This window comes from Leishmania infantum, chromosome 32 (genome assembly GCF_000002875.2).
Source record: "Leishmania infantum JPCM5 genome chromosome 32".
NCBI classification, from domain to species: domain Eukaryota; phylum Euglenozoa; class Kinetoplastea; order Trypanosomatida; family Trypanosomatidae; genus Leishmania; species Leishmania infantum.
The window spans coordinates 1,476,956-1,497,500 of NC_009416.2; the positions used below are offsets into that span (position 1 = coordinate 1,476,956).

General features: G+C 59.8%; 7 protein-coding genes across 7 annotated transcripts in view; all 7 read left to right on the forward strand.

Moving 5' to 3' along the window:
• Window positions 1-158: 158 nt before the first annotated feature.
• On the forward strand, window positions 159-710 carry LINJ_32_3980 (conserved hypothetical protein; the record flags this gene model as incomplete). The annotated part of the gene is made up of 1 exon (XM_001468033.1): window positions 159-710. The coding sequence occupies one exon, from the start codon at window positions 159-161 to the stop codon at window positions 708-710; it is 552 nt and encodes a 183-aa protein (XP_001468070.1).
• A 1,123-nt stretch (window positions 711-1,833) lies between these two features.
• Window positions 1,834-2,400, forward strand: LINJ_32_3990 (conserved hypothetical protein; the record flags this gene model as incomplete). The annotated part of the gene is made up of 1 exon (XM_001468034.1): window positions 1,834-2,400. The coding sequence occupies one exon, from the start codon at window positions 1,834-1,836 to the stop codon at window positions 2,398-2,400; it is 567 nt and encodes a 188-aa protein (XP_001468071.1).
• Window positions 2,401-3,442: 1,042 nt separating this feature from the next.
• LINJ_32_4000 (hypothetical protein, unknown function) lies at window positions 3,443-4,318 on the forward strand (the record flags this gene model as incomplete). Its single annotated transcript, XM_001468035.1, has 1 exon — window positions 3,443-4,318. One exon carries the CDS (start codon window positions 3,443-3,445, stop codon window positions 4,316-4,318), a length of 876 nt encoding a protein of 291 aa, XP_001468072.1.
• A 1,792-nt stretch (window positions 4,319-6,110) lies between these two features.
• LINJ_32_4010 (conserved hypothetical protein) lies at window positions 6,111-8,861 on the forward strand (the record flags this gene model as incomplete). The annotated part of the gene is made up of 1 exon (XM_001468036.1): window positions 6,111-8,861. One exon carries the CDS (start codon window positions 6,111-6,113, stop codon window positions 8,859-8,861), a length of 2,751 nt encoding a protein of 916 aa, XP_001468073.1.
• Window positions 8,862-11,099: 2,238 nt separating this feature from the next.
• LINJ_32_4020 (myosin XXI) lies at window positions 11,100-14,252 on the forward strand (the record flags this gene model as incomplete). The annotated part of the gene is made up of 1 exon (XM_001468037.1): window positions 11,100-14,252. One exon carries the CDS (start codon window positions 11,100-11,102, stop codon window positions 14,250-14,252), a length of 3,153 nt encoding a protein of 1,050 aa, XP_001468074.1.
• A 3,605-nt stretch (window positions 14,253-17,857) lies between these two features.
• On the forward strand, window positions 17,858-18,943 carry LINJ_32_4030 (conserved hypothetical protein; the record flags this gene model as incomplete). The annotated part of the gene is made up of 1 exon (XM_001468038.1): window positions 17,858-18,943. One exon carries the CDS (start codon window positions 17,858-17,860, stop codon window positions 18,941-18,943), a length of 1,086 nt encoding a protein of 361 aa, XP_001468075.1.
• Window positions 18,944-20,521: 1,578 nt separating this feature from the next.
• Window positions 20,522-20,545, forward strand: part of ATG4.1 (putative AUT2/APG4/ATG4 cysteine peptidase) — a gene marked incomplete at both ends in the record, with an annotated part of 1,167 nt that continues 1,143 nt past the window's right edge. Inside the window, one exon of the mRNA XM_001468039.1 lies at window positions 20,522-20,545. This exon is cut by the window's right edge and continues 1,143 nt beyond it. Within this exon, the coding sequence (XP_001468076.1) occupies window positions 20,522-20,545 (24 nt within the window).

Here is a 20,545-nt window from a genome sequence, read left to right on the forward strand (position 1 = left end):
CTGCCTGCTCGCCATTTCCATTCTGACGTGCCACGTATCCCTCTGTGCGCTTCATCGGCTCCGCTTCGCTTTTTCGTGTCCTTTTTCTGCACGGAGTCGCTCTCTCTCGTTCCGCCGTTCTCCCTTTCGACATCCAAAATTGGTCGTCCGTCGCCAGGATGCGCGTAATCGAGAGCCAGAAGGAGGTGTTGCACACCCTCCGCCACCCTTCGCAGCACTCCGCGACAGACCGCAAGAGGGCCTACATGTTTCTGTTTGTATACGTTCTCAGCGCTATCGCGTTCGGCGGGAATCTCCTCCACTTTATCAGCGGCTGGATCGCCGCCACGGTTCTGCAGGTCGTCATGACCATCTTGATAATGATATATGCCTTCAACATCAACGACTACAGTGACAAGAGCATGAGCTCGATGGAGTGTGAGCGGGCCTGCAACCCGCTGCTCGATGCCTACATCGCGCTGCGCGCGGTGCAGCTGATCCAGGCGCTCTTCTTGCGCAGTTTTGTGTGCACGTTCCTCTTTGCCACGGTGCTTATCGTAACTCTCTTCCGCGTACGACAGAGGAAGCTGTACGTCGACGCCGTAAATCTATGGCGCGAAGTATCGCAGTACGAGCGGGAAGGCTTCATCTTCATAGGTGTTGATGTGGTTATGATTATTGTACTGATGCTTTCCATGGTGTTCTCCATAGTCACGAATTACGGTGGCTAAAGTGCCACTGCAACTTACCAGAAGGATGCATTCAAGGTGCGGGGGATGTTGCTAGACATGTAATTTTTTTTTTCGCGTGCAGTCTCTCTCTCGCTCGCTTGCTTTCTAACGTCGCATGCGCACGCGCGTCTGGGGCTCGCCATGCGAAAAGCCTAGCAAGAGGAGTCGCATGCCGCGGCAGAGGACGCGCTGGGGAGCGGCTGCCTTGTCAGCGTGTTCGTCTCTCTGAGCGCGCGTGATGAGGAAGGAGTGCACTTAGTGGCGAGGGTGATACCACGAGCGTCGCCGGCGCTTGTGGCTTTAGATATCGAACTCCTAGAAAGGAACGGAGGGAGCGAGAGGGCTGCGGTGGTGGAGGGTGGGCATCGTGCAGCCACGCGCGGCAGCAGAGTTCGGACTGTTGGTGGGCTGTTTTGAGTGGCTCTTATTGTTTCTGTTGTAGACGAGCCTGTTACTAAGACCCGTTGTGTATCTCTTTCTCTCGCTTGTTTCGCTGTTCTTGAGGTGGCGCCTGCCGCTTGGGGTATGTGGAATGTGTTTGTGCGTCCTCGTGTTGTGGACGCCTGCAGCAAGCGGTATCAACACGAAGAGGCAGGGACACGCCAGCTTACGCCGCCCGCATTTCCCACCGTTTGATCATCGCCGAGAAGCCAAGGCGAGGGTGTGCTGTGCCTTCTAAACTGCACTTTAGTGCGCTCCATAGACCTACGAGAGCTAACGGTACGCAGGTTGGCGGTGCTTTCAAGAAACGCGCGCGTCGACAGACGAACTCGCGCGCGCTGCTTTGCGAGATGACGGCCGCACCTCATGTCGTGAGCGTCGCGCGCCGAGTGCGAAGGTACACTCAGTCGCTGCTCCTCTTTTGCATCCATTTCCCATATGACGTGTTCAACTCTGCCTTCGCTCAATCTTTCTCTGCTGCGTGCCGCTCTTGCCTTGTGCGCTCTCCCATTTCGTTAGCGTCTTCGTCTTCCTCGTATACCCTCATCACGCGCCCGCGCACACGAGCACAGATCAGCGCGCAAGCACACAGCGCGTGCATCTTCGACGGTTTTTCACTCATCTTTCCCAGGCTTTTTCGGTAGGAACGAAAAGTGGCGCGAGCAGCGTACCCCCACCGCCGATGAGCAGCACCGAGCGTCTCACTGATGCCTTCCGGCTTCAGTTTCAGTGGATTCCGGTGCTCATCACGGACCGCAGTCACCACACAGGTAGAGAACGGAAGCGCGCCATGCTGTTTGTGCTGCTGCATGCTTCGTTCCTGATGGTTCTGTGTGGCCACTTTATGAGCGTCACCGTGTCGTGGGTACTCGCTTTCATCCTCCAGTCCGGAGCGATGGCGCTGTGCGTGATGCACCTCGCCTTGCTTGAGGAGTACGCGGATTCTATGACGAACGCACTAGAGCTAGAGCACATGGTCAACCCTCTCATCATTGCCGAGGCCGCGGTGCGATGCTTCGCTTCTCTGCAGTGTGTTCTAACTGGCTCGTGGATGCTTCTACTGGCTGGCAGCATAGAGCTTGCATACGACCTCCACGTTACACAGCACCGCTCGCTGCTGATTGATGCGACAACTATTTGGAAGGAGCTTGAAACCTTTCGCACCGATGGACGTATCCGCACTGCGTATCAGATACTGATGGTGCTTTTCGCCATCTTCTACCTCGTCTACTTGTTCTACACCGCGTGAGAGGGAGAGAGGCGGAACGGATGGGGGGGCCGGAGAGGTCTGCTGAACTTTTGTGTGACCTCTGCAACACGCGTGCTTGCTGTCCAGGGCGCTGAGGAGACGGCGTGACACGCGCACGGCTCCTCTCTTCCCAGCTCTTTGTGTATGCCGCGCTCTGTCACGCTGCCGAACCACGCGCGCGCCTATCGGGCTACAGACCTGCGAACGAAAAGCTCCGGTGACAGCGAAACGAAAGAATACGCAGGCGGCTTACAGCGGAGTTTGCCGAATATGCCAGGAGGGAGGGCATTAACAACACGAACAAACAGCTACTGTGCACGACTCATCGCTGCACGACGCGGGCCACGACATGGACCGATGCCTCACCCGGGTCAGTGCGCTGCTGCCGGCGTTTCCCTCTTCGCCCCTCCCCCCGTGTATCAAACCTTCGTCTCTCTTTCTCTCTTCGGTTTCGCTATGCCTTCTTTTCCTCTTTCTCGGCGTCCTCTCGCCAACCCGCCCCATTCGGTGTTGCGCAACAACGACGACATGTGTGGGCAGCTGACAGGCGTACACACAAACGCACGTGGGCGACCATATTTTTCGTCGCTAGGTGATGTTCTTCCTCTTGCGCCCCCACCGCCCAACCTCATCTTTGCCCTGTGTTTTCTCTTCGTTCCTCTGTGGCCTCTCCCCATCAACGTGCTCTGATCGACCGGGCGTGGAGTTGAACACATCGACATCGTTCGGGTCTCTCGGGTCCATCCTTTTCGTTTTTGTTGCTCGTCCGAAACAACTCCACTTCGCGGTCTGCTCTGACATACTCGTTGTGTGCGACGCTCTCTCGCTGCCATACACGCTCTCGCGCACGAGCGGTTCTGCCACTGAGAGTCGAACTAGATGCCTGCATGATTGACTGCATCGTTCTCACATCCTCCTGTCTTCGCGCGTCCTCACCATGAGCAGCCTCTACCGATGCAATGCCTGCGGGCGGCTGACGACGATGTCCCTGTGCCCTCGGTGCGAGGCGAGCACGGAGCGTTACACCCTGCCATTGGAAGAGATGCGCACCACGGCCGGCAGCGGTGCTGGCGCTTTTGATGCGGCGCATGCGATCCCCACAGCTGTGCCCTTGACAGTTGCCGACATCGACGCTCTTGCAAGGCGGGACGGCGCGGTTTCCAGTGGCGCGGTCATTAGCCAACAGAGTACAGTGGCGTCGTCGCGCTCGGTGGCAGAGCTGGAGGCCGTGGTGCAGTCGCTGCAGCAAGAGAATGCGGAGCTGCGCGAGAGGCTGGAACGCGATCGACGCCAAATGCTTCGGTCCGCCATGGACGTGCGCGACTTGCATGCAAGCCAAAAGCAGATTAGGCAGAGGGACTTGGACCGGATAGAGTGGTTGCACTGCGATAATCAGAGGCTCAGGAAAATGCTCGAGATGCAAGGCAGCGCTCAAGAGCTTGCCGATGCGGTGCCGCCACAACCACAAGCTGCGGCGCCGCCGACAGCGCCTCCTCCATCATCGGAGGGCCTTCGCTCTTTGCCAGAAATGCCTGTCGAGCTCAACGCAATGGAGGAGGACATGCCGGCACTTGAGGCGGAGGTGGTGCGCCTGCGCGGCGCGCTGGCGCTCAAGACGCAGCATCTGGACGACCTACAGGGGCATGCAGAGCGCGCCGAGGGTTACGTGCAGGACCTACTGCGGAAGCTGGAACACGTGCAGGGCATTGTGCGCGAGGAGAGGGACAACTGCGCACGCCGGTCCGAACACCTCGCAAGCGCTGAGCAGCCGCTGGAGGACATCGTCTCCGTCGTGTCCCTTCGCGACCACTCGAGTGCGACGCAGCTGACCGGGCCCAACTCCACTACTCAGTCCCCCTTTGCCACTGTGGGGCGGCGTGAACATATCAAGCGGGCCGCGGCCGTTCACGGAGGCTGAGACGGCGTTGCCATTGGGCTTGGGTGCGTGGTAAGGCACGAACTTTCCTCTTGTGCTACCCCAGCAGTTGACAGCGCTCCTCCTCGCTGTCTGTTTAGAAACGAGCGCCCCAGCCCCATCGCTTGTTGATCTCCGACTCCGTTGCTGGCGCATTGCAAAAAAGGCTACTGCCTCGGCGCAAGAGAGGGGAGGGTAGCGAAGACAGCCATTCAGCGCGAGTATTCGATGCGGCGGAAGGTGAGGTGCATCCTGCTGTAATGGGGGTGTGCGTGTTCTCCCTCCCTCCCTCCTTCCGTCTCTCTCGTTTTATGGCCCAGCCCTCCTACGTTCGCGTTTTGTGCTGCTCTTGTGGGCTCGAAGAGCTTGGCTGCGTGGGTGGGTACGTGCGTGTCTTGGCTTCGTTGCGTTGTGTGTTCTTCTTTTCCTTACTAATTCACTGTATCCTGCTTTGCTTGCACGACACATGCCAAGCAGAGTTGATGCTCGTGTGAGTATCCCCTGTGTGCCTGTGCGCTTGACGGCCGCTTTCCTTCCAGCTTTCGCTTCGGGACTGTTTCGTTCTTTTTAGCGGATTTTGCGTGGATGCCGACAGAAGGCCTGGCGATGTGCGCATGCGTGTTCATGATGGCACATCCCTCCTCCTGCCCGCGTATCTCTTTGCGTTCTCGTCCATGGTTTTCTCCACCGTGTACCGTGTAGAGTCTTCTTGGCCGCCGCAAAGGACGTTTCTGTCCTTCATTTTGTCGCGTATGTGTGTGCGTGTCGCGGATTTCAGTTTTCACTCCGGCTTTATTAGTTTTTTTTTTCTCTCACCGAGGCGTTCGCTTCCGTCGTCGTAGGGTGGCGGGAAACAAGAAGAGGCCAGGCTGTACAGCGGTTCTTGAGCGCCGTTGCACGCACGGATGGATGTAAGCGCACACATCATCAAAGAAAGCAGAAAAACAACAACAGAGGGCGGCCACTGCTGTTCGTGACCGTCTCCCTCCACCACTACCGCGCCATACGAGAAAGAAATGTGTACGGCGGCATCTCTGAAAAGGTGAGGGGACGCCACCGCTCGAGGGGGTAGATGCACCATCGATCGCGCCAGGCTTGCGCCTCGTTCAAGCTGCCGCCCACGCGTAGAGACAATGGTGGCTGGCTGAGGGGTGGACCGAGGGAACGACGAAAGGAGGAGCAACAGGAGGGCGAGGTAGGCTGCACGTACGCTTGCGTATGGCTGCCGTCTCTTCCCAGTAATTCCTTTTTGGCGGCGTTGGTGTCATGCATGAGGCACTGGCCCAAGGCAGCAACGCCTCTCTCCCCCTTCTTTCGCTCATGTGACGGCATGCTCTCTGCCCCCCTGCCCACGTTGCCATCTTTGCCTTCGATGCATTTCTTTTTTGGTGCACTGCCGTCCTCGTGCGCCGCTGCCGCCACGACTCGATTCACCGACGCTCTCGCAGCAGCCGAGGAAGAGCGCGAAAGAAAAATAAAAAGGAGATCGTGTGCTCTGTGCGGTCATTGCCGTTGCGCGAGGAGTCACAGTGCTTGCTGCCCCCCCCCCCCCCACTCTCCTCACCATCATCGCCCTTCCCTATCAATCCTTCCTGACAGTGAGCGAAGCCGGTTCATCCACACGCTGGGCACCCTCGTGGGCGCATTCGGCCTGTCTTCCTCTCCATCAATGACTTCGCACACCGGCTCCAGCCTTTATGAGGGCATTGCGCCTCTCGCATCTCAAGCAGAGGACTTCATTACACGCTGCTTCTACGGCAAAGCCGGTGCCGAGTCGCGTCAGCGTGCCTTTTCGATGGGTTTGCAATCGCCGCTGTGGCTGTGGACGCATCAGCAGATCACTCGCGATGCCGGGGCGCCAAAGGGGATGCGTAAGATAATACACCTGGTTCAGTGGATGCACCTCCACGGCGTGGAGTCGCGGCACATTGCCATTCTTGTGCCATTCTCGTGGAAGGCGATGTGCCAGCAGGAGTTCGCGCAGCACAGCGCTCAGGCGGAGATGAAGGAGTGCCCGATTCTTCTAGCCCATCACGAGCTGCCTGCGCTGAACAAGCGAGACCACACCAAGTACCGGTATCGGGCGGTTTTCTACTTGATGGACGCGCTGCCGCGCAATTTAAACCTTTCGGCGCCGCTTCAGGCAAGTGAGGAGCTCCTGATTTCCGAGGCCATGGGGGCGGCGCTGGACGCGTTTGTGCTGTGCGCCGATGCAGGGTGGATGGCGCCTCAGGTACAGGCAAAGTGGTACAAGATGTTCGTCGCCAAGCTGGAGGACGTCCGCGCGGCTGTCTCTTACGACGCCACTACGACGACTCAGGCGGCCATGGAGGCGGCGGCCGCGTACTTTCCCTCCCTTGTGGGTCCCACGATCCCTCTGTGCTGCAGCCGGCACCCAAACCAGCGGCAGCTCGAGTACGGTCTTGCACGCATGGAGCCCTGTTGCAAACGGCTCTGCCTGAGTCTGTACGCGTGTCGTCGTCCCGATCACGTGTGCACGCGTACGTGTCACCCCGACGAGAGCCATCTGACGTGCTCGTACGCGTGCGGCGCCTCCCTCCCCTGCGGTCACAAGTGTCTGCTGGAGTGCGGTGCTCCGTGCAACTGCTTCGAGGTGGTCGAGATGCAGCTGCCATGCTCGCACGAGAAGCTTCTGGGGATGAACAAGGAAACGCTCGAGCCCATTTACGCGGTGGTGCGCCACGTGTACAAGGGTGTCTGCGGCGACGCAGCGCTACCGTGCGCCGTGTCGTACGAGACGGAGTGCGCGCGGTGCCTCGGCCTCTTTACGGTGTCGTGCTTTGAGGCACAGGAGCAGGGCCATTCGCTGGCCCACCGGACACTGATCTGTGCAGCGTGCAAGCGCCGCGAGCGCGAACTGCGGGCGAGGCTTCTTGGCGAGCTTCTCACTGGTGTCGAGTCCCAGAAGAAGAAGGTCAAGGCGGAGCTGCAGCGGTCGCTGCACCACCAGCGCAAAGCAGCGGCGCAGGGCCTTTTTCGGCCCGGCACCCGGGTGGAGATCGTCGACGCGACCAAGTGCGTGCCGCCGCTCTTCGCAGAGGATGACTTTCCGGGCATCGAGTTTGTGGACATGGAGGTGCCGACGTTTTTCCAGGAGATAGAGGGGGCGTACGGCACGTTCGTGAGCAACCACGTAGATGTCGTGGACCGCAGCGAGGTGCGCAACCTTGTTCGGCTGCCTAGTGGCAAGCATGTGCTGGTGACGGATGGCGGGCTGCGCATGATTCAGGCCCTGACAAGCAACATCACGCAGGCTGTGCCGCTCATGCTGACCTGCAAGGGTAGAGACGACGGTGCCGCGGATGGGGCCGCACTGGACAGCGCCGAGTTTGCGGCCGCGAAGCTGATGCTGCATGGCGTGTATTATCTGGCGCAGCCTGTCGCATGCGACGAGGTGGCGGGGGAAGAGGTGCTCACGGACAAGGTCGTGCGCGTCGTGGATCTCGATCCGCTCTCTGCCAAGAAGGTTGTGGTGGAGTGCGAGCTTTATCGCGTCTCCGAGCGCACACACGACGACATCGGCGATGAACGTAGCGACTCCGCTCACGTTGGCAGCGCGACGACGGGCTCATTGAACGGGACCCCAAAGCGGCGCCGTCTCGAACGGGGCGCGGTGAACATCTCCCGGTACGAATGCACCGAGCAGATTGTGCGCCTCTCCGTCCCCATTGCGGCTTTGGAACCGATGCCTGGTATGGTGGAAGGCAAGTACGTGTTCGTCAGCGCCCCGGAGCGGCAAGTGCGCAACCCGCACGACATGGTCAGAATCGAGGCGATGCTGCGCCGCCTCACTGACCTATCCTTGCCCACTGATGCGCACGTGACGGCGGCGCCCATTGACCCCGACACTCCGTACTCGCTGGTGAAAGTGGTGAACCCTCCCGTGAACTGCGAGGCGGCGCGCGGCCCTTGCGCGGTGCTGAAGTGCAGCGATGCGCGTGTTGTGGTTCGTGCCAGCTCTGACAAGCTCCAGCACCGCCGTGGCGGTGGCGCCCGCCACAATGGGGATCGCGGGGCACCCCAGCGAGGGGTGCGCGCTCCGCCGACCGCCGCCGCATCCGCGCTACTCGTGGTCGTGCCCTTTGTGTACACGGTGGGCGATGAGCTCACGGAGGCGGAGGGGGCGCTGGACGCGGCTGCGCAGAAAGTGTTTGAGCAGCGCCTGCAGGCCGAGTTGACCACCTCAAGCGAGGAGCTGGCCTTGCGCCATGAGGAGGAGGCCTTCCACGCGCAGCAGCAGATGCCCGAGGTAACCCCGGAGATGATGACCGCCGATCTACATGCGTACAGCGTTCCGATGCCGCTGCCAACGGCTGCCGAAGTGGCAGCGGCCCGGCAGAAGTCGATGGAGCTGTCGGTAGGAACGCCCATCGCTAGTCGCCTCGCGCACACCAGGGACAAGCTCCTTTGCAAACAGGAGGCGCTGCAACTGCCGCAGTGGATGACGATGATGACGGAGAGAGCTCACAAGGAAAAAGAGTCGGACGCGCAGCACGTCAAGTACATTCGCTCCTTGCGTCGATGAGAACCCTCCCAGAGCGCGCATGTGTGTGCGTGTCTCCGGGCCTGCATGGCGGTGGAGGTGAGCAGGAGGCGGTGGAGGAGGGTAGGTCCTCCTGCCTTGTCGTTTGCCTCTCGCTGGTTTTCTGCTATGCCGCGCGCGTTTGTCCGCCTCTTCGTCCGTCCGTGTGTCTGTGTGTCTGTCTGTCTTTGGATGTGTGCCCGTGTGTGGCTGTGCTTGAGTGGGCCGCTGCCGGAGTGTGCCATCACGACGGAGGGATGGGCGGCAAACCCTTGTGGGGCCCGAAGGGACCTGCGCATGCACCGAGACACACGCACGCGCAGACACACTGGCACGTATGTGCACACGGCGCACAACGCGCACTGCGCCCACCCCTCATCTCTTTTCGTTTATTTTCGTGCACACCCAAAACAAGGAAAAAAAGATGAAAGGATCACACGGGCACGCATTGGCAACAAAGGCGGCACCACTCTCGCCATTGCCAAACAGTGGCGATGCACGGTGTGTGTGCAATGCATGTGGGTCGGTGTTGTCTGTTCTGCCACCCCCCTCATCCTCTCTACGTCTGCACCCTCGCGCAGTCGAGTGAATGCTGGGTCTGAGAGCAGGAGTGAGAGGGGGTACAGGCATGAGCAGCGGCAGCAGCTGATCTCGAGAGAGAGAGAGAGAGGGACAGCGTCGCTGAAGAGAGTAACCAACTCTGCCGAGCGTAGACATCGACGCTCGCGCGAGTGCGCGACTTCATACATGCACACGCACACACAAAACGCTCCAGCGCACGCTCCCTTTCCCGCTCTAACTCACCTCTCTCCGCCTTCTTGTTTGCGAGGCTGTAAATGTTTGTTATTCACGGTGCTTGTTGTCAGTGTTTCTGGTGCTGCGCTGATGGTTGCCTGACTCCACGGATTTGGGGGTCGGCGATGGTTGGACAAGGTGTGCTCCTCCCCCCTTCCACCGAATCCCACGTTCAGCAGACGCATTGCCGTGCCCTCCACGCAAGTGTATTGCGGTCACACGCACATCTGTGCCGCCCACACGCATGTGCGACCGTGCGGTCCACCGCGCCGCGAATCACATGACCCTGTCCCCCGTGTGATGCGCTGTCATAGATGCACAACCCGCGTGACGCTCGTACTGCGAGTCCCCCGAAAAAGAAATCACGCGTTCTCCAGTGCATTCTTTCGCGGCCTATGCCTGTATGTAAATGGGCTTGTCTGTGTCTGTGTCTCTGACCCTGCCGTGCCGTCGCGCCCGTGACCCGTCTCATGGGCCACGCGAAAAGGAGAGAGAAGACTGCGCTGCCCTTCTTGTTCTCTTTCGCCTATATTCGCTCCTAGGTCAAGTGCCTTGCCTACTATAACACACCAATAGGTCGTTGCCGCACTGCGCCCACACGCGGCCCTTATCTTCGCTGGCTGGAGCCTCCCCCTTCAACCTTGTTGGAGATTTTGGACAGGGGATGTGTGCGTGTCTCAAAACGGACAGGGTGCTATTTCGGCGGTGCAAGCCATGATGGCGGCTTGTGGAACACATCTTTCCGCATACCGCATCGCGCACGAAGTGCGTTTCATTCGGTGCCATCTGCTGCTCTGGCGAGCGGTGTCAAGACTGCGTCTGGCAGCGTGCGGCCGCACATGCACAGCTTTTTCAAAGATGTAAGCCGCCGTCTTGCCTTGTTGCGATTGTTTTTCGGGAGAGGGGGAGGGGTGGAAGATTCACCGCCCTCCGACCTCAACGCGTACGACGCGCTTCGCCGATGCTCGCAAGCCCGTCGTCTGTGATGCGCCACACCCTCTCTTCTTCTCTATGTGTGCCTTCTTTTCCTCTCTCCGCCCAGTCTCAGTGCCTCACGCGCCCGCCTTGCCACCGTGTGTGCGTGATCCCTCACCACCGCTCGCCCTCGTCGCTGCACGCCCCAGCAACACACCGTCTTCGCTTGCTGTCCTTCGCCTTGTTTCTCGGTGCCCTTTCCCAGGCTTCATTGCTTGCCGCCGGCACCTCAACAGTCTCTGTCTCCCTCTGTCTCGCGCACATCGTCGTGTGTGCGCCGTGTCGTTTGACATTCACGGATCGCCTCTCGGCGTCCCCCTCTCACCCCTGGCGAACACCTCTGCGCCCATTCCCGCCTCCTCCTCCCCCCTCCCCTAGACAACACCGCGACCAGCTGGGGCACAGCCACAGACGGAGTCAGACCGAGGCTCCCACGAACCACAAGCGAAGCAGGCGCATACAACAGGAGCTATGCCGGAGCGCGTGTCTGTGAATCAGGAGGTGTACTACTTCGACACCAAGAGCGGGTGGCTGCGTGGCACCGTGAAGGAGGTCGATGGCGCCAAGGTGACGGTAGAGGACAATGCCTCGCAGAGTGCCGTGAAAGTGGCGGCCGATAATGTGCACGGCTACATGTCGGAGAGCTACGATATCGAGGACGCGGACCTCTTCCACGTGAGCGATCTGCACGTGGCCACTCTCTTGCACTGCGTCAAGGACCGTTTTGAGAAGCTGCACAAGCAGTACTCGCTCATGGGGGAGATGGTGCTCTCCGTCAACCCATTTCGCCTCATGCCCTTCAACAGCGAAGAGGAGCGTAAAGAGTATCTGGCCCTGCCGGACCCCCGCATGCTGCCCCCGCACATCTGGCAGGTGGCGCACAAGGCCTTCAACGCGGTCTTCGTTCAGGGTCAGGGCAACCAGTCCATCGTCATCTCCGGCGAGTCCGGTTCCGGAAAAACCGAGAACGCCAAGATGCTCATCGCGTACCTGGGCCAACTCAGCTACATGCACAGCAAGAACACCTCGCAGCGCAGCATCGCGGACAAGATCGACGAGAACCTAACCTGGAGCAACCCCGTCATGGAGTCGTTCGGCAACGCCCGCACCGTGCGCAACGACAACTCTTCGCGCTTCGGCAAGTACATCAAGCTCTACTTTGATCCTGTATCTGGCGTCATGGTGGGGGGCCAGACCGTCACCTACTTGCTGGAGAGGAGCCGCATCATCATGCAGTCTCCTGGCGAGCGCAACTACCACATCTTCTACGAGATGCTGGCGGGCCTGTCGCCGACAGAGAAGCAGCAGCTTGGCGGGCTCAAGACTGCCCAGGACTACAAGTGCCTGAACGGCGGTAACACCTTCATCCGCCGCGGCGTGGATGGCAAGCCGCTCGACGACGCGCACGAGTTTCAGATGGTGCGCCGCGCGCTTTCCATGATCGGTGTGCCGCTGGAGACGCAGAACTGCATGTTGCGCGTGCTGGCGGCCATCCTGCACCTGATGGAGGTCGAGTTCGAGCCCGACAACAACGACAAGGCACAGATCGCAAACGGGACACCGCTCGCGACGGCCTGCGCGCTGCTCTGCCTGGATGAGGCCAAGGTGCGCGAGTGCTTTCTCGTGAGGAGCAAGACGTCGCTTGTCACGATCCTCGCCTCCAAGACGGAGGCGGAGGGCCTGCGCAACGCCTTCTGCAAGGGACTTTACGTTGGCATGTTCGACCGGATGGTCGAGTTTGTGAACGCCGCCATTCAGCCCCGGGTGGACTGCAGCGACTGCAAGTACGTCGGCCTGCTCGATATTTTCGGCTTTGAAAACTTCACGCGCAACAGCTTCGAGCAGATCTGCATCAATTACGCGAACGAGTCGCTGCAAAACCACTACAACAAGTACACGTTCATCAACGACGAAGAGGAGTGCCGCCGCGAGGGTATCCAGACCCCGAATATCGAGTTCCCAGACAACTCCGAGTGCGTCAACATGCTCGATGCGAAGCGCGTCGGCATCTTCTCGATGCTGGATGAGGAGTGCAACTTCAAGGGCGGCAACACAGACCGCTTCACCACGAACCTTTGGGAGGAGTGGGCTGGCAGGAACCCGTACTTTGTGAAGCCGAAGAGCACGATCCCGAACCAGTTCGGCGTGAACCACTACGCTGCCTTCGTCAACTACAACACGGCGGACTGGTTGGAGAAGAACACGGACGCACTCAAGGAAGACATGTATGAGTGCGTGAGTGAGTCCACCGACGAGTTCATTCGGACCCTTCTCTCGACGGAGAAGAGCGAGGCACGCCGCAAGCAGACCGTTGCCATCCGCTTCCAGCGCCAGCTCACGGACCTGCGCTCCGAGCTGGAGTCCACCGAGACACGGTTCATTCGCTGCATCAAGCCAAATATGGAGGCAAGCCCCTCGTTCCTCGAAAACCTTCTCGTCGGCTCGCAGCTTGAGTCCGCTGGTGTGCTGCAGACCATCTCCCTCAAGCGTCAGGGCTACCCGGTGCGCCGTCCGCTGGAGCAGTTTTGCAGGTACTTCTACCTTGTCATGTCCCGCACCACCGCCTCCTTGTTCAAGCAAGGGCGGTACAGCGACGCGTCCCAGGACTTTCTGCAGCGACACCAGCGCCTCTACAGCTGGGCGGAGCCCAACTACGCCGTTGGCAAGACGAAGGTGTTCCTCCGGGCCGAGGTGTGGTCGGCGCTGGAGCGGCTGGTGCTTCGTCGCCGCGCGCAGCTGCTGCACCGCTGCAAGCCCTACCTGCGCCGCTGGATCGACGAGCTCCGCGAGCGCAGGCGTATCGAGGAGCAGAAGCGGCTGGAGGCAGCGCGCAAGCTGCGCGAGGCGCGGGAGGCCAAGGCCGCCGGCGCCGCCAATGGTGTGCCGGCGGAGAAACTGCAGTGGGTGGAGGAGGCGTCGAACATGTTCCCAGACTTCGACACGGACACGCTGCTCGACGTTGCCGTCGAGGCGGACACGCGCGAGGAGGCTCTCAGCGCCATCCTTGCCATCCAGGCTGACCGCCTTGACAAGCAGACAGCCTCTGGATTCATGGAAGTGATGGCGGCTGCGAACGTGCGCCGTGGCGTCATCAACAACTTTATCTCGGCGGACATCAAGACGGTGTCGGCGCTGTCGAGGCTGCAGCCGGAGGATATGAAGAGCCTCGGCGCCAGTGAGATGGAGGTGGTGGCGATCACGAAGAAGCTGGCGGAGCAGCAGGGGCAGCGCGTCAAGTACCAGCGCCTCGCCGAGGCCATCGGCACGGACAGCGAATATGCCGCCGCTGGCGCCGTCCAACGCGCCGAGGTGGCTCGCCACCAGGAAGACTTCGACGCCAAAGTGCAGACCCTTGCCAGCATGGGCTTTGATGAGCCCACCGGCCGCCTCGTGCTGGCGCACTACAACGGCGACGTGCAGCGCACGGCGGCGCGCCTGCTTTATGGCGTGGACAGCCGGAAGATGAGGAACAACGCGCGCAAGCACAAGAACTTCAACACAACGGACCCCAACGTGCAGCAGCTCATCTCTCTCGGTGCGACGAAGCAGGATGCAAAGATGGCACTACGTCGCAACAACGGAGACGCGAACGCCGCCGCTAAGATGCTGTTCAAGGTGAGCTAGAAGAAAGGGAGGAGGGTGCGATTGCCGCAGGCGGTGAGGTAGCCGTATCCGAAGGGAACGAGCGAGAGAGAGAGAGAGACGGTGCGGGGGAGATGAATAGAGGGAGAGCGTCGTTTCCCCTCGCCTAGAGTCCTTAGCGCAATGCCGAGCTGCTTGTGCTTCTCTCACCGGAGACAGGTGGACAGCACGAGTGCACTCAGAAGCTGGCAAACAGTGTCGGACGTGCTAGCGGAGAGCTGCGCACGCGCATGGTACCCCACCGTGACCGTTTTCTTTGAGGTCTGCTTGCCATGCCGGTGGCTGCCACTACCGGCCTCTCCTCCAACATCGACGATCTGATGCCTCTTATTCTCCCGCGTTTCAGTGTGTATGTCTGCTGTCCTTTCCTCAGGTTGTGGTTTGTGCATTGTTGTTTTTGCGCTGGCTGTTGTGGCTGTTATCGGCTCCGCTGCGCTGGCCTACCATGACTGCGCCTTCTCTCTCTTTCTCTTACGGCGCGTGGGACGGTTGGTGAGGCCAGCTGCGCGATGCCTTTCATGGGCGCTGCTATTTCAGATGTACGGCAAGTATTTGCGAGTTGCCTTGTTTGAAACGCGCGACGCACAGGCAAGCAAGCAACTACCATGTACAGTGACCGAGCCTTCCTGTGAATAATATACACGCGAATGCACATGCCTGCCCGTGCGTGCGTGCGCATGTACTCGTCCTCGTGTGCATTCCCACTCTTTGCCTTCCTTGTTGTGTGCTCGTAGAGTTGCCCGCTTTTTTTTGCGACTTACATAAAAAAGGATGGCAGTGCCAGTTGTTTTCCTTTTTATATGCTTCCTGTGACTTTTTTCCCCATCCGTACCTTTGCGCAACGGCTGTAGTGGCCCCCCGCATGCACATGTCTCACTCTCCTTCGCCATCGCTGTCCACGTCCTCGCTTCATCAGCCCTTACCTTCCCATCCTTCGCCACATCCCGGGCAGCTCTGCCGTGCACACATTTGAATAGTTGTGTTTGTTTTCTTGGTGGCTTCGTGTCTGTGCTTTCACCACCTCTCGTGATTCGCAGTTTCAATCCAGCGTGAGACTGCCATGTACAGTTGTTCTTCGGCTCCACATAAGGAGTCGCGGGCCCTTCTTTCACCTGCTCGCCTTCCCTCCGTTCTCAGTCTCTTTTCTCAGCTCCTTTCTCCACGCTGTGTACTGCCATCTCCGTCGTCCGTTCCGCCCCCACCATCCTCTGTTTGTTTTTGTGTTGTTCCTCGGCCACGCGCTCTCCTGCGTAGGGGTGCGCGTGACCCCTTTCTTCTCTTCCCTTTTTTTTTGCTTTGACGCTCTCTGCGCTTGTCTGCCCCCTCCCCCCTCACACACACACGCACACCACCGCTTGGCAGACGTTGCTGTGTGCCCTCTCTGGATGTTGCCTGCACCGCGCTTCCGCCCGCCTTCTCTCATCGCCTGCCGGACTTGTTCCACTCTCGCCCTTCCCCTCGCGTAGTCCCCGGACCTTTTCGTCCCTCTTTCGTGGTGTTTTGCGCCCCACCCGCCCGCCTTTGTCTCGTGGGGTTTCGTTTCTCTCTCTGTGCGTGCATGCGCTCTGGAAGTCAGCGTCACGTGCCTCTGTCGGCCTCGTGGAGGCTGGACAAGGCGCCATGCGCCAGCGATTTGACAACGCTTGTGCGTCTGTGAGCTTGTCCTGTGTCGAGGCTGAGCACGGGTGCGAACAGCGCGACAGGCAACCAAGGATAGGTGTGCAGGAACGCGAAGGGCGCATCTTTCTTGTACGTAGCTGTTACTAGGCGGAGGCCCCGTGCTTGCCTGTGGGTCGGAATGTGGATGCGTTAGCGTGCTTGGGTGTGCCTGTACGAGACCAGCGTCACCGTCGAGAGGCTGATTAAGGGCGCTCGGCGAGGGCATTTCCCACACACTCAGGTGTGGGCTTCACTGGAGTGATGTAGAGACTCGCATCATGCTTTGGTTTTTTCGCCTGCTACCTTCTCCTCCATTCCACCTCAGCACCCACACACGCCTCTACATCCCTGTATACGCCTGCGCTCGGACGCCCACACCATCGTTCGATCATCTTTGTTTCGTTTTCGCCTCTCCCGTATTTTTTTCCCGTTGTATGTACTTGTTTGCCGTGAAGGCAGGCGCAGCATCTTCACAGACACGCAAGCGCAACCTCCATCCTCTTCGTCGCTGTGCGTGATCATTCGTGATGTCCATGGGGTCTGTTTGCAGCCGCTGGCACCACCACCACCTTATTTTTGTTCCCGTTGAGCCCTGACAAGGGTCGCCGTGAACGTCTGTCTTTTCATCTTCGCCGCCTGTCTGTCTCCACTGCGTCTTCTCTGTTTCCACACCGTCGACATGCCTTCCAGGTCGGCCCGCCTTTCCTCGAGGGCTTCTCTTTCAGTTTAGCCGCTGTCTCTGCAGGCGTCGATGCATGACGGCGTGCGTGTGCGCTTTTCCGTCCCTTTTTCGTCTGTGCTCACTTCTCTTCGGTCTTCTTTCTTCTGCCTCATGCGTGTCGCATCTGTGCTCACACATGCACATGCGCGCATATATATATATATATATGTATTTGTGTGTGTGTGTGTGCGTGTGTTTGCTTGAATACCCGTCTGTCTCCATTTGTTCTTGGTCGGAGCTTGTCTTTGTGTGCATGTGCTACGGTAAAATGGCGTGTCGTCGCCTTCGCAGACGGCGACACCGGCGACGCAGCTACCCCCTCGAAGCCCTGACCCCTCCCCTCTCCTTTCCTCGCCTCCGCTTCCCTTCTCGCCAAAGAAAGAAAGATAAAGGAGTATCGCTTTCAACGAGCTGCCTTGCCCATCCACAGCGTGCGCGCGAATGGTCCGGTGCGCCTTTGCCTCGGTGTGCGCGGCGTTTGTGTCTACTTGTGTGTACACTGGCGCCTGTGGGTCTTCGTACGTGTTGGTGTGGGCGCCAAGGGGAATGAGACGTATTTACGAGGTGAACAACAACAGATGGCGAAGAAACAGAGGACAACGCACATGCACACACATGCGAGAATGCAAAACTGCCCTACCGTACGGTGTCACCGCGCCACTCAAAGGCGATGCGAGGGATAGGGGGGGGGCAGTCTTGCATGGCACGAGCGTCAGCTGGTCGCCGATCCCCACGCGGCCGCCTGCGCAGCTTCAGTATAGTATGTCACCCCTGCGTGACTGTGCATCATGCGCATTACCCAGTCATTTCAGCAGTGGGATCTGTCGCGCAGGGCATGCTTAGGCGCTGGTGTATGCGTGGGCGTTGCTCCCATGTCGCACTTTTACCCGCGCAAGCGCTTCCAGCAACATGGGTCTCTCTTACACGCCGCCGCTTCCACATTATCAGCGAGCTCTCCGTCGTTCATGGCGCAGCCTTTCAACTCGTCTTCTCGCTCCTCTTCTTTCTTTTTTTTTTTGCCATGTGGCAACCTCTGCGGTGTGCCGTCGCTGTGGTTTTGCTGATGCTGTGGGCACGCGTCATTGTCACAGTGCTTCGCGTGTACGCCACACACGCGCCCTGTCCGCGAAACAGTCGCACAAGATTCGCTCGTAGCAGAAGGGTCACGACGCCGCCGCTCTCTTGGGCGTCTCTCTGTTTGACTGTCATGGAGTTCCTCGGCCGGGAGGCGGCGGGGGTGGTCTCCATTGCGTGTAGTTCGGCTTCCACCACATCATTTGCCACCCTCTCAAGCCACGGCACCCTGTCTCTCTGGGACGTGCGCATTCCACGCAGGAACTACATGAAATTTCGCAATCCAAACAGCGCCGCCACCGCAGCGGCTTCTGAGCTGCGCTACCTGCACGACCGGCACGCTGCTGTCGCACTGTGCGGCAAGACTGTCCAACTGTTTGACACGCGCAAGTGCATTTCGTGCGTGTCTGAGTTTACTAGCGACAAGGAGTGCGTCGCCTTCTTGAGAGACGAGCCACCGCCGGACTCTACTACGACGCTGATTGTGGACGAGGATGGCGGCATGTTTGCATACGACATTGCAGACGGCACCCGGCCTCCCTACATCGAGGCGTACGTCTTTGGTCAGCAGGAGCGCTGCCCCTTGCCAAAAGGCAGCCGATTCGGATGTCTAACAAACTATTGTAGCGGGTTGCACTGTGTCGATCTTGCCCCTGGCGAAGACGGCACCGCTACACGGCTGCTCTTTGCTGTTGGAATGGACGGCGAAGGTGCCCTCTACAGCGGGGCCGACGACACGGGTTCCGTGCGCGTTGCGTTCTCCATTGCGCATGAGTCGTCGAGCTGCGGCAACGCCCCAATGGTGAACCCGCCGCTCGTCAACTGCACCGCCATCTGTGGTGCGCAAGTGGCCGTGGGGCGGGCCGACGGCATGTACTCTGTCTACGAGATTGAGCGGAGCGGGCTGGACGAGGCCATGGTGTCTCCCGGCCACGCCGTCAACGGGCTGTGCTACGTGGACTGGGTGTCGCCGGAGGTGCTGCTGACAGTGTCGCTTTGCGGGGAGGTCACGGGATGGGCCGTCGGTGCATTCATGGCGGGCAGCAGCGCGGAGGCGGAAGAGGAGGCGGAGGGGCCGGAGGTGGTGGCAGCTCTTGCGCATCGAGAGGTGCCCGGCTGCCAGCTAGCGACGGTGAACTGCGCTGACCGGCTTGCTGGAACGCGCTACATCTTCGGTGATCATCTAGGCGGCGTGACGCTGGCTCAGCTGGATCACTGAGCGGATGCGGCAACCTCTGCAGCCTATCTCTGTGTCTGTTGCGGGAACTAGTTGGGGGAAGGGGAGGGGAGGGGCTGCGTGTCTGGCGCACCTAGGCAGGTCGGGGCATGGTGTCTGCAGAGATACCGCCAGGGTGCGCCGGGGAGACAAGCTGCGCGTCATTGACACGTTTTTGTAGTCGTGTCGCCGCGCAGTGTGCTTCTCCTTCGCTTCCTTTCCCGCTCCCCACGTGCCGATCTCACGCAGTGGATCGCTGTGCCGCAAATACGCGAGCGCGCGTTTCTGCTGTCTCTCTTGCCGCCTTCCCCCGATGACAGGCGGATGGACACAACCCTTCGTGTGTGGCATCTCAGGGTCCAGTACATCCCCGCACCGTGCGGTAGGATGACTAGCAGCCCCGCTAACCCTTGCCAAATGCCGGCCCACCTCTGGTGGTGGCAAGGGTTAAGCGCGTACGACAGAAGGGAGTCCGGGGCGATGCATCGCTGCCGATGCCCGCGGCCAGGTCCTGGATGGCACGTCGCCGAAGAGACCTGCGTTCAGCGAACGCGCCTGCGCTATCCATGTGGCTGGGCAGGGCGTCGGCGTGACTCGAGCGCACGTCTCACCCCCTGGTTCACACCGTTCGCTGGTGTGGGGGCCTGCGGGGCGGGGGTGGGCAGGTGGCGTTTGAGGCAGGGACCGTGCTCGGCTGCCTGCATCGGCAGCATAGCTGCAACGCGCGTGTCTCCGGCTTCTCCGCATCACGCGATGTGGGGCCTGTGACAGGCCGGGTAGAGTGTCATGTGAACTTGTGTTCTATGGCGGAGTGAATGCGTTAAGGAAAAATTCTTGTCGCCGCGCCGCCGCAGCATTGGCGGCCTCCAGTGTCGATGTCCTCGGCATTGGCGCGTGCGCGCGCTTCTCCCCATCTGCCATGCTCTGCCACCGTCATCTCCTCCTTTCCTTTTGTTCATTTGTGTGATTCCGGTCAAGTTGCCCCACCGCGAGCTGGCTAACCGTCCGCCTTGGTATTTTGCCTGAAGAGGGCGACGGCCTCACCGCTCGCCGGGCTGTTGTTTCGTTCGCGTGCGTACGCGCATATTGCGCTCACACATCCGGCGAATGCGGTGATCGTCTGCACTGCCTGCTCAGCTGTCCTTTTCGTTCTGTCAATTTCGTCTCTTCCCGAAGCTTGCTGAAACCCCGACCTCTGACACGCCTGCGCTCATCTGTATACACTTGCTCACACTCTTTCCGTGCAACCTCCTCGTATCTCCCCCCTTCCTTCCTTCCCCTCCCCGCCTATTCCCATCTGAGATGCTGCACTGCAGGAAATTGCGGTAAGGCTAGGCCCTCTTTTTCATTCTTTTTTCGGTGTTCACAGCGTCCCTGCGAGGGCCTTTCGCGGCAAGCCGTCAACTAACCCCACTTCCATGCACAGCACCGTCTGCACCCCAGAGATCTGTGCATGTGTCTTTATTTCGTCGGTAAAAATTTTTTACCAGGAAGTTCATCCACCACGCCACCAAACCACCGCGTCACCCCTGTCCCCCATCCCTCCTCCTCCGTCGAGTGCAGACGCACGCCGGCATACAAATGAGCACGAACGCCAAAATGGCA